The following is a 16737-nucleotide window of genomic DNA, read 5'->3' as shown; positions in this document are numbered from 1 at the left end:
GTCTGTGTCCTGGCATGGGGCTATTTTTGCAGAGAAGTAACAAATGGTAGAGGAAAATGAACTGGGAGAGCATTAAAGGTGGAGAGCAGTACTGTCTCATACAGCATGCAGTGATGGGACGTTTGTATGCTGACCAATAAGGTAACCACTAGCCACATGTGGCCAGTGAGAACCTAAAGTGTGGCTAGTGCCTTTAGGGAACTGAATTTAAAATTTTTATTTATCTATCATCTGTCTAGTTTTTAATGCTTATCTGTTTTTGAGAGAGAGACAGAGACCGAGCATGGACAGGGGAGCAGCAGAGAGAGAGGGAGACCCAGAATCGGAAGCAGGCTCCAGGCTTGAGCTGTCAGCACAGAGCCCGACGTGGGGCTCGAACTCACGAACCGTGAGATCATGGACCTGAGCTGACGTCAGACGCTCAACCGACTGAGCCACCCAGACGCCCCTAAATTTTATGTATTTATTTTTAATTGATTTACCCAGCTACGCGTGGCTGGTGGCTACCACACTGGGCATGTAAGTCTAGAGGACGGAGTGAGGGTGCTGTCAGCTATAGGCTGGAGAGAGTTCAGGGTGGGGAGCAGGAGGGGAAGGGAGAAAGGGGGCAGGTTGAGGAGAGCCTTAAATGTTGGGCTGACTGGATAGTTCCTCTGGGCAGTGGGACAGCTCTGAAGACTTTTGAGCAGAGAAGAAGGTATTTGGGGAAGAACGTGCCAGTGGCTCAATACAAGGCGAAGTGTGAGAGGAGTTTGGAACAGAAGGAGAATCTGCAGAGTGTTAGGATCCTACAGTTACGTGCCTAGGGCCTCGAGCGTGATGACAGAGTGAGGACAGGAGGGATGTGGAGACCAGGGGGCCGTCTGGGTGGTGGGGCGCTGGGAGGTGTCTGTGCGCCTGCAGGCCTCACGTCTGGATGGGCAAGGAGGACGGTGAGCCACACGGAGTCAGGATGCTGGTGGGGCCCTTGTAAGGTGTCTGTTGGATCTGAGAGGAGGGAAGGTAAGATGATAAAAGCTTTCTCCCCCTTGAATGCTACCTGCCTGAATGAGCCTCCTTAGCTGGTTTATGTTGCCCATGGCTTACTAAAATAATCCATCTGCAGGCACTTCTGGCCAGTCACGTTTTGCTTCTGGTTCCACCTGCTCCCTTCGGTGCTCACTTGCTTACCTGCCTGCCACCATCGTTCTGCTTCCCCTGGGATTCCTGGGCCCCTGCGATAGCTCACTGTTGGATCCCACAAATGGGAACCCCAAACCAAACCGCTGTCTGCCCAGCAAGGCCGCAGCTTCCAAGAGGACTAAGCCCATTTCTGTATTCCTCTACCGTGCCTCAGAGAGAGCCTGACATGCCTGTTTACGGAATGAAGGACACGGACGTTTACGGAATGAAGGAGGGACCCTTCCCGGAGGCTGTAGGAGAGATCCATTTCCTTGCCTTTTCTGGCTTCTAGAGGCTGCCTGCTTTCTTTGGCTTGGGGCCCGTTCCTCTGTCTTCAAAGCTAGCAGCTGCTCTCTCCCTGACCACACTTCCCTAGGCACGCCTCCTTCTGACCACAGCCAGGGAAGAGTCTCCAGCTTTCGGGATTCCTGTCATTATACTGGATCCATTTGGACGATGCAGGACTCTCTTGTCTCAAGGACCTCAATCACCTCTACATAGGCCTATTTTTTGTCACAGCAGGTGACAAAATTCACAGGTCCCAGGACTAGGATTTGGACCTCTCGGGGACACTTTTTCTACCACAGACAGACAGCTCAGGGAGAGACGGTGAGCAGGCAGTGGATGCACGAAGCCGGAGTTCAGGGCGAAGGCTGAGCTTGAGACAGACATTTAGAGGCCATCAGTGAATAAATGGTTGAAAGGCGTGGCGTCAGGTGGGCTCTTCGAGGGAAGGAGTCTAGCGATAAGTCCAAAGCCATCTGCCACCTGGCCTCGGCCAAACTGCCCCGGCCAGCATGCCGCTCCTTCTGGTGGAATGTCCCCTCCTTTCTCCGGCTGCCCCAAGCGCTGCTCTTTGGTGACGCTCATCTCAGAGCCTGCCTTTCTGGTCACCCGGGCCACGGCCTTCCTTCTGCCCTCGTTGTGTCTGACTTTACATGATGCGTCCTTTTATTTATATGTTTGTTCTAATTTTTTAGGTAACAGCTTTATGAGATATAATTGACATGCCATGCCATTCACTCATTTAAAATGTTCCATTCCATGGGTTTGGGTTTTTTTTTTTTCCAGATAAGTCCATGTTAGAACATTTTCATCACCCCCAAAAGAAACCCCATACTCTTTAGCTGTCACCCTTATTCTACCCCTCCTTCTAGTCCCTTCCAACCACTAACCTGCTTTCTGTCTCCATACATCCGCCTGTTCCTGTAAGTGGAATCATGTAATATGTGATCTTTTGTGACTGGCTGCCCTTTTCATTTTGTTATTATTTTTCAAGTTCATTTATTTTGAGAGAGAGAGAATCCCAAGCAGGCTCCACTCTGCCAGTGCAGATCCCGACATGGAGCTCGATCCCACGACCTGTGAGATCGTGACCTGAGCTGAAATCAAGAGTCACTTAACCCACGGAGCCACTCAGGCACACCTGTCCTTTTTATTTTAAATCTGGATTTTGTCCTTGCACACTCAAGTTGTCCCCGTTTTTCTTGTTTTGTTCATTCATTAAAAATTTTTTTTTTTTTTTATTGAGCACCTTTTATAAAAACCAACCCTTGTTTTGAGACTCTAGAAATGAAAGGCCAAAGTAGACAGGAGTTCTAACGGCAGACTGTCGTGAAGGAGTTTCGATGAGGCTAAGCTGATGAGAACAGGGCCACTCCGTCCCACCCCTCAGTTCCTAGCTGATGTTACTGATTGATCACAGTGTTCTTTCTCCCAGAGCCTAGAGGTGGCTTCTAGGTCCACATCAACCTGGAGCTCTAAGTAGCCGGTCCAGATAATCCGTGTTCCTCTACTGAAAGAGATTGGACTTCCCAGTTCCAGCGGGAAAGCAGATGCGCAGTCGCATAAACCCAGTCGGGGCGTGCCAAATCGGGTGCCTCCAGGGTGCCGAGGAGCTCCTCGTTAGGACGGAGGGGGCCACGTCTGCCCCTGTGAAGTGTGGCTAAACTGAGTTTCAGAGGATGAGATGGAACTTAGAGGTTCCACCCAGGGCCAGGGGAGAAAAATATCCATGACCTCCTCCAGCGGGTCACCAGCTGGTCAAATGCGGAGACCAGGTCTTCAGCATCCTGTATCTTTAGTAGCTGATGGGGGCGTTGGAGGCAGTTCGGGGGATGGTAACTCTTGCAGCCCTCGTGCCTGTTCGCCATTCAGCCCACCTAGAGGAGGCCTTCTGTGTCTTAAACCGTTGCTTTTCCTCACGCCAGAGCCTAGAGATGTTAGAGTGGCTCTCGGAGGGGTTTTGTCCCTCCTTTCCTGGGCCTTCTAGAGAACTTGGGTGGCTCCTGCGTGTGCCTCTCTGTGACCCTTGCCGCTTTGTATTTGTCTCCTGTGGCTCCCGGACCCGCATGTGATTTGTTCCGGAATTTCTGTGAATCCCTTACTGGTGCAGCCCTAGATCCCGGAAGTAATGCTCCCTCACGGCCAGGGCCGTGGACCGTGCGGGGGACCCAGACCTTGACGGCCCCGGAGCCCTCCGTGTCCTCATTGTGGGGGGGCTAACCTGCCACGGGAGCCTGTCCAGCATCACACAGCTTCTGAGGGATGGCGAGGGGGACGCGGGTGCCGTGGCCGTGGCTTCTAGATCCCCGCGCCCTCGGGTGCCGCCGGGCCCCCGTGGGAGAGCCACAGGCTCCTGAGCGCAGTGCTTGCTTACTGAGCATTTCGCCTGGGCCCCGCTCTGGGCTCAGCACTTTCTGTGCTTTGTCTTCTGTAGGCCCCTCGGCAGTCGCCTGAGGTGTGGGGAGTTCCGCCTCCATCTCAGAGATGAGCTGGAGCCTGACAGGCGGAAGGTAGCGGATTCAGGATTCACATCCAGGCCATCGCTCTGGCTTCGCTGCGGCGATTACGTCCTCTGTTTTCGTGCCCTCCCTCTTCTCCTCCTTGAGACTTTGACCCCAGTGCTCACAAGCCTCCTGTGAACTTGAGAGTGTGGCGTGTGCTGCTTGCGGGCCTAGGGCCATGGTGATCGGTGCCCCGCAACCTGGCATAGCTTCGTTTTTAGGGAGTCTTGGCGAGCTCTCGGCTGGGCCGCCGATCCTGTGCCCGGTTGGCTTGCGCAGCGCTCGGCTTTTGCCGATCGATGTAGTGTCATAACGCACGGGACGCAGCGCTTGGCTCTTGGGCGTTCTCGTCACGTATGTGCCCTTCCCTCTGTTCCTGGTGGCCGTGGATGCTGGAGGAGCTGAGGCGTGGATTGTGGCCTCCGGACGCCTGCTTTGTCATTGGCACGCTTGCTTCCCAGGTCCCCAGCTGCAAGATCGTCGCCTCCCCCTTTGCTGCCGCTTCCTTCCCTGCCTTGGACTCAAGGTTTTCTTTGCTCCTTCTCAGTTCCTTTCTTTCTTGCTTTCGTTGAAAACGGTTTCTGAGCAGCTCTGTGGAATGAGAAAAGGCCTGATGTTATTTGCTGTGAACGCCTCTCGCAGATATCTTTTGAAAGAACACCTGTCGCATCCTCTTGGCGTAACTGTGCCTGATTATCTTGGCTGATGACGAATGCCCCCTACTCCCTCCCCTCCCCAGAAGTGACTTCCTTCTACCTTCCAGGGTGTCTTTTCTTTAAAATGAACCTTTCTGCAGGTTGGCCCCTTTGCTCAGGAAGAGCGTCTGTCCTTCCAGTCTGTGCGAGCCAAGTGTGGTAAATGTGTGTGTATGTGTGGTTAGAGCAAGAAAGCCAGCGCATCCACTGGGAGGCAGCAGAAGGATTGTGATGTCAGTGGCAACCAACTCAGCGTCTCCAAAATGGCAGCGGGGACAAGCCCGCTGTTTGGACATGCTTGTGCTTGAAGCTGTCAAGGATTAGAGCCAGCTCCTCCACTGGGTTACCCCCGCACAGTGGCCTCATTGTACCTACCTCCAAGTGGCAAGATAAGGTCCCCCAGATACGGTGGTGGCCTGCGAGGCACAGTTGGTCACCCAGCTTTGGACGTGGCTCCACAAAGAAGGCAGTACACGCGAGGAGGCTTCAGTAGCCGCCCTGCGTCAGGGCCACGGGGCGTCAGCTGCACAAGACATCACCTGAAGACATGTGTCTGGCATCACGCCGTTTGGTATGACTTCTGACAGAGGAGAGCATCTTTCCGTTCACCTGGGAGACCCTCCGCTCAGCGAGGATGGCCTACTTTGGGGGACTTGGAAACAGGCACAAGAGAGACTCTTCTGGGGAAGAAATCCCACCTGTGCTAAGTGCGGGAAGGACAGTGGGTCATCAGGAACAGCCGTTTTACATTCATATGACACAACTTTATGTCTGTGTGTGTCCTCAGGGGAAATAGTTTTTCCAAGCGTGTGATACAGTGAGTGCCTTGCACTTGAGAGTCATGTGATAAAAATGTCTTACTGGGGAATGAGGGAGAAAAACACCAAGTGACATTTGCTGGACTGCTGGCCATCTTTGTATGCCCCATGCTATGCTAATGCTATTCTATTGACTTGTGTAGGAAGTTGGACTGGGTCTTCAGAAACAGCTGTGCCGGTGTTCATGACCTTGGCTATTAGATGGGGCTCCTTGGGATATAAAATTTTTATGAATGTGAAGATAAACAATGAGGATCAAGTAATGATTGTGATAATTTGGTTAAATATGCTATAAATATTGGAGTGAAAAAAATGACTAGAGATATAAGGGACTTAATACTTGGTTTTATGGATTCCATACAGGTCGTCAACAACGGTAACACCGTTATCATCAGAACAAAAAAATTGTTTCAGTAGTTGGTCCTGGGCACTTGTACCTCTTAGACACTCCGAACTCCTTGCTTGTCTTTTAATATTCTCTGTGTTTATGTGTCGCCTTTCTCTGTCTTCCATTTACCTCTTCTTTTTTTTTTTTTCATTTACCTCTTCTTCCAATCTCTCTGAACACCCCCTCAGCCTCTATCCATGTTTCGACTTGACATTCCCTATTTTTTCTAGAACCTCTCATTTTCTAGCAAACCAATGTCTATTGACTCCTATCTGTAAAGTAAGCAAATGTGTGTTTGTCCTGGTAGCCATTATTGCATGTTACTGCATGTTCTGTGTGGTAGCAGAAGCGAGAAATAAGTCATGTAGGGGGACACCTTGTTGCCCAGTTGCTCCTTTGTGCTGCTGCTGCTGCTGCTGCTGCTGCTGCTGTATATCATAAGGTTTCTCTCGTTTGAGGGTGGATATCTGAGGGTGGTGCTTTGGGTCTTCTCCCCCACCGTCCAGCTTTCTGTGACCCTCAGAATATCAGATGTTCTTTTTGACACGGCTGGGTTTCCCCATTTTCGCCATAAAGACGATATCTGGACAATGTTTGGTTCTTACCATTCAATACCAAGGTTCTTGGGTCTGACTCAGTTTACCCTGTGCCTAGGCAACAGTGTGGGGGGAGAGATGCCAGCCTCTCAAAATGTTGGGCTGCAACATGCTTGCTGATGGAATAGAATTTGATGTCGTTGTCTAGCTGCCTGTATTTTCTGTCCTTGGTCGGGTAGACTTTTAGGAGAGCTGAAGATCACTTGAACTCAGTGGGTATGTTTTCTGATGAAGATATTCTTTACTTAAGAATACCTGTTCTAGGGCACTCATTTGGGCGACAGATGGCAGCAGGTGCCCATCTCAATCTTTGTTACAGTAGAGCCCACCTACCTGCATGTGGGAGATCTAAGGGCTGTAGCGTGGCCTTGATCCACGTTCAAGAGTAAATAGTCGTCTTTAAAGGTCGAATAATGTAGCCACCTAGGCTTCTCTCATAATGCCTCAAATCTAAGGATTCAGCCCTTTGCATTAAGACACTAGGTTATTAGACATTTACAAATAAAGAGAATGTTAGTAAATCAAACTACTCAAGTTGGCCTCAGCTCTCTGAGAGCCAGTTAAGCAAGGAGGAGAGATTGTCGTGAAGAAAGAGGGCTGGGTTGCATGCACTTTGTCTGAGGAAGGGGAGCAGGTGTAGGTGTGGGGGTGGAGTGAGACCCGTGGCAGGGAAATGAATGGACCTCGAACATAAATGTCTGTTTCATGGTTTTTCCTGGCACTGACTCAAAATGTAGTTCAGTTACGTATGTGTATTGAATAAAATAGATTGGAATTTCCGTCTTGCTTGGAACTTGCATTTGTATTGCAGAATTAAGAGTTTGGGTACGAAGAAGAGGCGGAAGCAGAGTTCTGTGTTCCCTTCTGCACTGGTGTCCCCCTGGAGGAGGCTTGTTCAACCCACGTCAACCTAACCCAAGTCACGATTTTGCTTCTGGCTTTGGCCCTTGGCCGCCGCCTCACGGATGTGTTGCCCGTTGCCAGATGAGAAGCGGAGGTCTGTGGTGACATGGCTGCAGATCCTGTGGCTGTCTCTGACTGGAACGCGTCCCATCCTGAGAGTTCATCTCTCTTATGGGGTCTGAGGCCCCTCGTTCCTTGAGAGGCCTGAGGTCAGCCCAGGGGCAGATCCTCTCCCGAGAATCCAAGGAGAACGTGGGCTGTCTCTCTCGAGAAAATGTCCAGATACACAATTTTTGTATCAAATATCAAAGGTAGCAGTGGATATTTTTAGGAATGTCCAAAATGCCCAGATTAAGAACCTTTGCTCTGGGGCACAAGTCCCTTTGCAGCCACCGAGGAGTGTCCCCGAACCCCAGCCTGCTGCCAGGAAGCTTTTTCCTGTCTGTCACATTTACTCGTCCTTCCCTCTATTTGCTAATAGATACGAGTCACTTCATTTTTGTAGCATCATATGCCCTGAGGTGCTCATGTGGTAGAAATATTGACTCATTATTTTTGTTTTTATTGAAAGCCTCATTTTTCCAAAGCCTGCTTCTCCTTAAGACATATTCTGATTCCATTTTATCTTCAGGTTGGCATATGTTTTTATGGCTGGGCTGGCTCATTTGCAAAGATCTCTGGGGGATGGCAGGATGTGACGATTGTTCTTGCTCAGTCTTAGGAACTTTCTCAGCATTTATAAAACCATGGCCCGGGTCAGTCGTTCTTCTGAGATTGAGAAACACTGGATTTCACAGCAGACAGAATTGACAAACTCTTGACCCCAAAGGGGAAGAAGTCTTTTAGCCTTTAAAATGCCAGTGAAGCCTTGTTCTTCAAATTCTGCATTTCTTGGTGGTGCCCGTTGACAGTGGCTGCTTTGTGGATGCTGGCAGATTTGTATGTACATTGCCAGCCGACCTCTTTCCAACAGGGTTGACCAGTCGGATACTCCTACCTTCTCTCCTCGTGCCTCCGTTTTGGACCCAGCAGAGGGTGGTCTCCCCTTTCTGCAAAACACTGCGTTCCATTGTGGGTAGAATCGGGGCCTTCTTTCCCCTAAGATGCTCATTAACAACATGATAAATGTTGGTGGTAAAAAAAAAAAACCACCTTTTTTTTTGTTGTTGAAAAATTTTTTTGATGTTTATTTATTTTTAAGAGAGAGACAGAATGTGAGTGGGTTGGGGCAGAGAGAGAGGGAGGCACAGAATCTGAAGCAGGCTGCAGGCTCCGAGCTGCCAGCACAGAACCTGACCCGAGGCTCGAACTCACAAGCTGTGAGATCATGACCTGAGCCGAAGTCGGACGCTCAACCGACGGAGCCACCCAGGCGCCTCCTTTTTTTTTTTTTTCTTTTTCTTAAACCCCGATTATTCACTTGAGTTTGAGTGGGAGAGGGTTTTGCAAATCCTACCGTAAGAAAACAGGCATATTCCCAGGAGTTCTGGGAGAGAAAACTATGGCTGGGTCCTCGGTTAAGCTTAGGCCGTTGGCTGAGGGTCCAAGCCAATGATGTGTGTCAGACTCCTCGTGGCTTTCTCCCCTTGGCAGGACTTGAGGGCCCCCACGAGCTCTGGCCTCCATTCCCCCCGGAGTGAGTCCGCTTCTGGGGCTCCTGCACCAGCCTTAATTCTCTCTCCCATAGCCAGTGTCTCTGTGAGAGGCATCACCAGCCACAGAGGAAATGTCCTGTGGGTTGAAGTAGGAGGAGCTGGAGAGGTTTGTGCGCACACTGATGCACGTACTTAGTATCTCGTGGCAGGATCTCGTAGAAAGATTTCCTGGCTGCCGGAAGTCGGGGACAAGCTGGGTCTAATTTCCGAGCATGGCAGGCAGGCAGCAGGAGGGAGTGTGGTCCCGGGTCGTTTCTGAACGCGGTGCACCGGGTGCGGCGCATCGCGTGGGGAGGATGGAGCTTTCCCTGTGTGCCGGTGTGTGCACAAATGGGACGTCACACTTTCAGAGGAAGGGATCATCCTTTGCCTCATCAAGCTTCTGGCAGCCTCACTTGAGCAAATGATTTGTGCGGACTGCGTTCAGTACCGCGTTTAATTCCAAGCAGGAGCGATTGCGCTCGAGATGCAGCTACCTCTCCTGTTGAGACGTTTAAGGGCTTTGCATGCCGCCGTCCCGCTTCCCCCAGAGGGTGCATGCTGGTAGCTTGATTTGGTTTTGATTGTCCTTTTTCCTCCCAAATCAAGATGCCCGGGGCGCTGTCCTCTTCTCCTCCAGGCGCCCCTGCATTGAGGGGAAAGCTGCTAATAACTTACCACTGCCCACCAGGTCACCACGAAGGAAGTAGCGACCGCAGCACCTTTGCCATGGGGAGGGATGGCGTCTGGGCTTTCTGACTTCAGTGGCATCTGATTGGAACCGTAGACTCCTAGCGCAATGAGACAGGCCTACGTTTCAAAACTGAAATCCAGAGGAGGGAGAACGAAGAGTCAGGAGGGGCAGGCTGGTGGGAGGGTGGCCCTGCTTTTCCTGGCCTTTCAGCCATTCTGGCTCAGCGGCCTTGGCAGCGGCCGGCACGGAGGCACAGCAGATGGGTGTCCAGGAGGTGAAGCTAGAGGAGAGGCAGGGTGGCCTCCGGAGCCCCTCCTTCTCCGACATTCAAGCGTTAGAATCAGGGCAGCCCAGTCCCCGCCGACTTCATCTGGCTAGTCCTTTCTGGAGCAGGATGGGGGGCGGGGCCCCCAGTTATTTCAGCATATTCCCAGCAAAACAATTTTCCAGGGATGTCAAACAACACGCATTGCGATGAGACTGGAGAACAAGGCACACGGTGGAGGAAAACGCACCTCTTCTTGGCGGGGGGAGAGCCTACCGCCATGGGCTTCATTCAGGTCTCCCCAGTGGTCTCTCCAGAATTGTGGGTGTTCAGAGGTGACTGAGAATAACTTGAGAAGTATGTCTGTAGAAAAATGTCTGTTTCAATGGGAAAATGTTCAAATGCCTACCCCAGGGGAGAAGAGCATCGTGTTTTCTCCGTGGAGTGTCGGTAAGGAATGGCCAACACATGTAGGTCAGGCGGGTCAGTTACAGCCACCTCGATCTCTATAAGATAACCTTTGGGTGTTGGAAGTGCCTTTAGATAAAAGGAGAGGGGCCTAATGGAGTTGATAAATCATTACTTTTTGCAGAGACGTATGGGCAAGTCTGTGTCTATTTATATTAAATACCTTGAGCTGCTGCATTTGTGTCTACTAAGTGTATTGGCCTGACCTGTCATCGGTAATTAGAAACAATTGTGTAATGTGTTTGCAGAGTGCATCGGCTTATGTATGGACAAGCAGCGTAAGAACACAGGTAAATGTGGAAAGGGGAATTAAGCTTACCTCTTTCAATAGAATTCCAAGGACAACTATCCATTATAGCCAGAGTTCTTGATGTCTGGGACTTGGAAAATGTGGTGCTCAGCCCTCTTGCACATTCTGCTCGCCACTTGCCTGTTTCCTACGCAATTTGAAAAATCGGAATCCAGCAGTGGAATGAATGAACTTGCATTGAGGAAAAGCAGGGTCTGTTGGAGAGCACAAATGTGAGCATTGTAAAATTTTGGTGTGTCTCCTTAAATTTTTATTTTTGTCACCCTTCCTGAATTAATGTCAGCTCTGAGACTTCTTTCTTTTCTTTTCTTTTTTTTTTTTTCCACACTTGCCGCAGCGATATTAAGTGATGTGAGTAGAAACAGTCTCAGAGTAAATTTTCTCGTCACTAAGGTAATTTCAGTCAATTCCAGGAGCATCTGCCTTTCGCTTATGAAACAGAAAAGTTTACATTAGATATAAGGTGTTCTGGGTTGTGCAAGTTAATAGAATATCGTATGGGAATAGTCCAGGTAAGGGAGCTCAGACCCATGTAGCTTCTTGAGCAGAAAACTTTTGTTGTTGTTGTTGTTGGGTAAGGTCCTTAGGTCGGAAAGTTTACGGATAGGGCGCATGGTGGGGAAAATGAACGGGCGTGCGGTGGGCGGCCTTGCCCAAAGGGCCCGCACCCCCGGAAAGGGTCCCTCTGTCGCCCCATATGGCTAATAGCACTGGTTCACAGAGAAACTCTTTCTGGGGCAGGGTTGAGCTCCTTCTGTCGTTGCTGAGCCTGTGGGTCCCTGTGCTGTGCTTCTGACTTCTGCTGGACCAGCTGGTGATTTGTATCGATGATCTTGTTTTAGCCAAACTCGGGCCCTGAACTGGTTTTGTCCGAAGATGAGGACAGTGACACTGAAGACAAAGAAGAGACAGAATTGGGTGCCATGGAGGATCAGCGTAGTATAATTCTTCATCTCATTTCACAGCTCAAACTGGGAATGGATCTGACCAAGGTAGGTTGGCGCGTCCCACTGGGTCTGCGGCCAGTGGCTTGGGTTCTGTCTTCCCTCACCCCGCCCCCCCCACCCCCCGCCAAAGCCTTCCCTGCTCTCATTCTCTTCGCCGTGGTGAGATTGGGAAAACAGAGCGGGGAAAAGGCCAGAAAGGCACTCGGGCGCAGGTATCCCGGTTATGATGTGAAAGGATGTGTTGTTTTACGTCAGTACTCATCTCAGAGTGTGAGCCTGGCATTTGACTCCCTGGAGAAGCTGCTGCTTTAGCAGGGCAAGGAGAGCATGAGAGGAAGCACAGGAGTTGGTAGGGAAACTTCAACGTAGGACTTCTTGGTTTTGCTGCTGTGTTCCAGAAAAAATTAAAGGTGTAGAGACAGATGCGGCCTGTTGGCCACAGACAGAACGGCAGGGGGAAGGAAAATGGCGGACCCAGGAGTGAGGCCACTGTGCCCCTGGCCGCAGCCTGCCGCCAGCTGGCGTTAGCTTTGACAGCTAGTCCCCAACGGCAACCTTGTTGGGGATTCAGATCCCACGATCCACCTGCAGAGAAACAGACCTGCCGTTTGGCAGAAGGGCAGCTGACTCTCCCTGGTGCTGTGCTCGGCCAGGATTCTTCCTGAGGGACGGCGTCAGGAGAACCCAGTGTCCCGATTACTGATGGTTGAGTTGATGAGCCCATAGAGATCCTCCCTTGCCCTGAGCGGGAGCTTCCTTCTGGAGGCAAGCAGGGAAAGCGATGTTGTACGTGGCTGAAGGGTTGTACGGTGGCATAGGGCCGGGGTGCCCAGCTGGTTGCATTTCTAGCCAGATACTGAATCCTGTTGCCTCCCTGGAAGCGTGTGGTGAGATGAGAGGGAGTGAGCAGGGCTGTAGAGGGACAGCTACTGGGAAGAGACCCGTGGTGGGCTGGGGAATGGAGGTTCTAGAACCTGAAGGCCAGCCAGGCGAATGTGGACATACTGGAGAGGGTCAACACCACTGAAGGCATCGCCCAGGGAAGCCGCCTTTAGGGTAGTTGGTTTGTTTGGCTGTCATGAATGGTCTGGATTCCAGAGAATGTGGGGGGGGGGGGGGGGGGAGAGATTCTTTGAAGAGGAAGATGACAAGATGCAGAGGAGTTGGGAGCTTCAAAGATGACAGAAAAGCCTTTTCTGCACAGTCTTTTTCTGTGTTTGAATGTGAGTGTGTCTGATATTCTGGGGGAAAGTGGCACTTTAAACAAAACAGTGGCTTCACACTGGGGAGGCCTGACCTCAGAAGGTTCCCCGCCTTGGCCGCTCTCTGCTCTCTTCTTCGATCTGCCCGTCAAGCTGTGAGGACCTTTTCTGCATCATCCTGCCTGATTCCCTGCATTTCAGCCTTGTAACTCTAGAATGCTCCTGTCCTTTTTACTAGAGGGATCATTTAAATGCTTGCCTTTTAAAAAGCTACTGCTTTTATTCTGGTGCATTCATAGACACTTGAGCAGAGCTTGAGTTAAGATCTGGTGGAAGGAATGTGGGTAATTACACCGGTATGATCTAAAACCACATTTCCAAACTGTGGGTCGTGGCCCATTTAGTCGGTTATAAAACCAATGTAGAGGGTCAGATGATCACTTCTAAAAAATGAAATCAAATATGACGGAAAATCTCAGCGCGCGCTGCACACGAAATTTTTATCTTAGTTCGGTTGACACGTGTAGTGGGTCACAACGTAAAACATATTCTCCTTGTGGATCGTATTAAAAAAAATATTTGTAAAACAGTGATGTAGAATCATGGAGGGTATAGGAAAGAGAACGTCACAGTCGCTGAAATTGTCCAGGTCAGATGTGGAATAATACAATAAAAGGCCGAAGGGACTGACTTACAGCAGGTTGAGGGTCTGAGAGATAATCACATTACAGCTGTTTTATTTAAAAATAAATCCTAGGAACTGTGCATCTTCTGTTATTATTTTGTTAGGATATAATTGCTGTGCGTTTCTGGAGCCATGGTTCGTTCCTAAAAGAGCAAATGTTATGTTTATCCACTATTCAGTGGGCTCTTTGAGAGAAAAGCTTTTCTGGCCCATAGCTCATTCACTTTTTTGCTGGGGAGAAGCTATTATTCAAAAAGCAAGGGAAGGTTTGCTGAGCTGGAATACTTGTGAGAGGAAGAGGTACGCCTTCCACTGCATCAGAGAAAGGTTGACGAAAGGCCCTCTTTCCTTATTGTGTCGCCTTTTCTCTTCTTGACGTTTGCCCGAGCCATTAAGTTAAGCTCGTGCTAACTTGGCAATGGAAGCACTTAGCCTGAACGGAGCCTCCGATGAGCAGGCAGATTAAATCTTCTTTGGCTCCAGAATGGAGCTCTGGTCCCTCTCCATGAAACAACTGTATCGCTCCATCTTTCAGGAAGTGGGAAGTATTGACACGTCCACAAGTCACCGACACGCGTGGGCATCTGGTGCCGCATTTTGCCTTAGTTAATGAACTGTGGCCACCAGACAGGGCCGGTTTCATGGACGTGTGACCAGTGGAGTCCCACAGCCCCCCATGCCCAGAGGCATCCCATGCTGGATTGAAGGTTCTGCTGTTGCTCTCTTGAAATTCTTAAGAATTATGAAGAAGGGGACTTCCATTTTCATTTTTCACTTTGCCCCACAAAACATGCGGCTGGTCCTGCCTCTGGAAGCACTCCTGTGCACCCTCCTTCCTCGGCCGGCCTTCCATAACCCCGGGTTGCCGGTGAGTACCTCCGCTGTGTCACCTGCTGCATGTCCACAAATCGCGGGTAGCCTGGAAAGGAGACGGAGAAAGGAGGACCCGCAGAAAGATGGTGGGCCACAGGAGGGCTCTTTGAGTTAGGGACATTTAGGTTGAGCCTGAAGGATGAGTGGACATTAGTGGAAGGAGTGAGAGGAAGGGCGTTCCTGGTGGAGGGAACAGCATGGGCAAAGCTGCCGAGCATAAGGCGGTGTGGCCAGAGTGCAGCATGTGCTGGTGAGTGGCACTGTTGAACCTGGAGTGGGTGGTGGCGTCAGATCCTGCGGGGACTTGTGGGTCACGTGGAGCTGGGTGAACCCGATCCTGAGGGCAACGGGAAAGCTTTGGAGGGTCTGAGGCTGGTGAGACACGCCACGTCGTGTTCAGGAGCTGCTCTGCTCCAACCTGGGCTCCAGGGAGCGGGGCCCCGGGAGCAGTATCCGACCCTTTCAACCTAGTTTTCGGGAACGTGAAAGACAACATTTAGTAGCGCCTGTGCTCGCATATTCGTTGAGCAGCCTACCTGCCAGGTAGTGTTCTAGATGCCGAGAATGCGGCAGTGAACAAAACGTTCCGATTCCACACCCTCCTAGAGCTCGGGTGATAACGGAAGGAGGCGGGCGGCAAACGAGAGAGAAGAAGAGAGTACAGAGGTGGGAAGAGTAGCGCAGAGAAGCAGAGCCCGGCAGTGGAGGCGGGGACAGGCCCCCCAGAGACGCTGCTCAGGGTGGATTCTCCCAGGTGACACTGGAGTAGAGACGAGATTCGGGTGAGGAGGTCAGCAGGAGATGGTGTATGGCAGTCTGTTTTGGCCAGAGGGGACAGCGGGTGAAGAAGGCCCGTGATGGCCCTTGTCTGGCATGTTGAGGGTAAGCAGGGACGCCAGTGTGATCGAATCAGAATGCCCCAGTTGTCAGGAAAGGAAGTTGGCAAGACAGGAGGGCTGGGGCCAGGGTGGGGGTGGGTGCTTCCTAGGACGCTGTAAGGACTTGGGATGTTTCTCTGAGTGGCGTGGTGGAGAGTTTTGAGCAAAGGAACGCATGGCCTTTCTTGTACTTGTAAAGGATTATTTTGACTCTTGGGTTGGAAGGTAAACTGGGGCAGGGTGAGGAGTGAGGTGCGGGCAGCAGGGGAAAGAGTAGAAACGGGGAGGAGGGGAGAGATGATGGCGGAGTGGCAGATGTCCCAATAGGGTATGGATGTGCCGACTGCATGTGGATTGGATGTGGAGTGTGAGGGAAAGAGGAATAAGGAATGACTCTTAAGGTTGCGATCTGAGCAGCCGGAATAAGAAAAGCCAGAGCTGCCCTTTGTTTCGTTTACCCACTGCTGAGGGATTAACCACCTCAAATGTGTGGCTGAAAATCACCATTTTGTTTGTTCACAGTCACACCATCTGAGCTGGGCTCAGCTGGGCAGTTCTGCTGTTGGTCTTACCAAAGGTCGCTCATGTGCCTCTTGTCAGTTGGCCGGTGGTTGCGGGCTGGACTTGGCTGGGACAGCTGGGCTTCTCTCTCTCCATGAAGTCCTAGGATCTCTCTGTTTCTCTCTCTCTCTCTCCTTGTATCCCTCTCACATGGTCTGTCTAGCTGGGAAGCCAGACATCTTACACGGTGGCTCAACGTTCCCGTGAGGACAAGAGTGAAGCTGATAAGCCTTTTTAAAACTTAGACTCCTGGGGGCGCCTGGGTGGCTCAGTCGGTTGAGTGTCCGACTCTTGATTTCGGCTCAGGTCATGATCTCATGGTTCGTAAGTTCGAGCCCTACTTCGGGCTCAGCACTGACAATGCAAAGCCTGCTTGGGATTCTCTCTCTCTCTCTCTCTCTCTCTCCCTCTCTGCCTCTGCCCCTCCCTGTCTCTCTCAAAATAAATAAATAAGCAATAAAACCCAAGCCCGCAAAGTGGCACAGTGTCACTTCCCCTGTACCGATCAAAGCAAGTGTGCATTCCAGGAGCTGGAGCTGTGGTTCATTGGAGGCCACCAGGGCCTCTCATGACCACCGCCCTTTACGGAGAAGGGGAAGACCATGGGAAGATGTTGGGGGACATCACAAATTTATCGTGGCTCTCTTAGGTCTGAGATGTGCATTCATTAGGCTTCCAAGGAGAGAGGATGTGTAGGCAGTTGGTATAGAAGTCTGGGGCTTATGGATGAGGTTCAGGTACAAGTTTGAGAACAAATAAGGAACCGAATGCGTTTGAGGCCAGGAGTTGGCAATGGGTTCCTCTAGGAAGTGAGTAGAGATGCAGGGATGAGTCGTGCGACACCCCAATATATAGAGACTGGGGACATGAGAA

At 50.9% G+C, this 16737-nt stretch overlaps 1 protein-coding gene across 3 annotated transcripts in view; it reads left to right on the top strand.

Moving 5' to 3' along the window:
- The window catches only part of OSBPL10 (oxysterol binding protein like 10), a 305981-nt gene that overhangs the window by 259869 nt on the left and 29375 nt on the right, over nucleotides 1–16737 (top strand). For 2 of the 3 annotated variants that reach the window (XM_027040852.2, XM_027040849.2), the window contains one exon: nucleotides 11561–11710. The exons of the other annotated variant lie outside the window; for it this stretch is intronic. In XM_027040852.2, the coding sequence (XP_026896653.1) occupies nucleotides 11561–11710 (150 nt within the window). The remainder of the gene's footprint in view (nucleotides 1–11560; nucleotides 11711–16737) is intronic. 3 annotated transcript variants of the gene reach the window in all.

The sequence above is a fragment of the Acinonyx jubatus genome, chromosome C2, assembly GCF_027475565.1.
Source record: "Acinonyx jubatus isolate Ajub_Pintada_27869175 chromosome C2, VMU_Ajub_asm_v1.0, whole genome shotgun sequence".
NCBI lineage: Eukaryota > Metazoa > Chordata > Mammalia > Carnivora > Felidae > Acinonyx > Acinonyx jubatus.
This window is presented reverse-complemented; position numbering and strand designations above follow the sequence as displayed.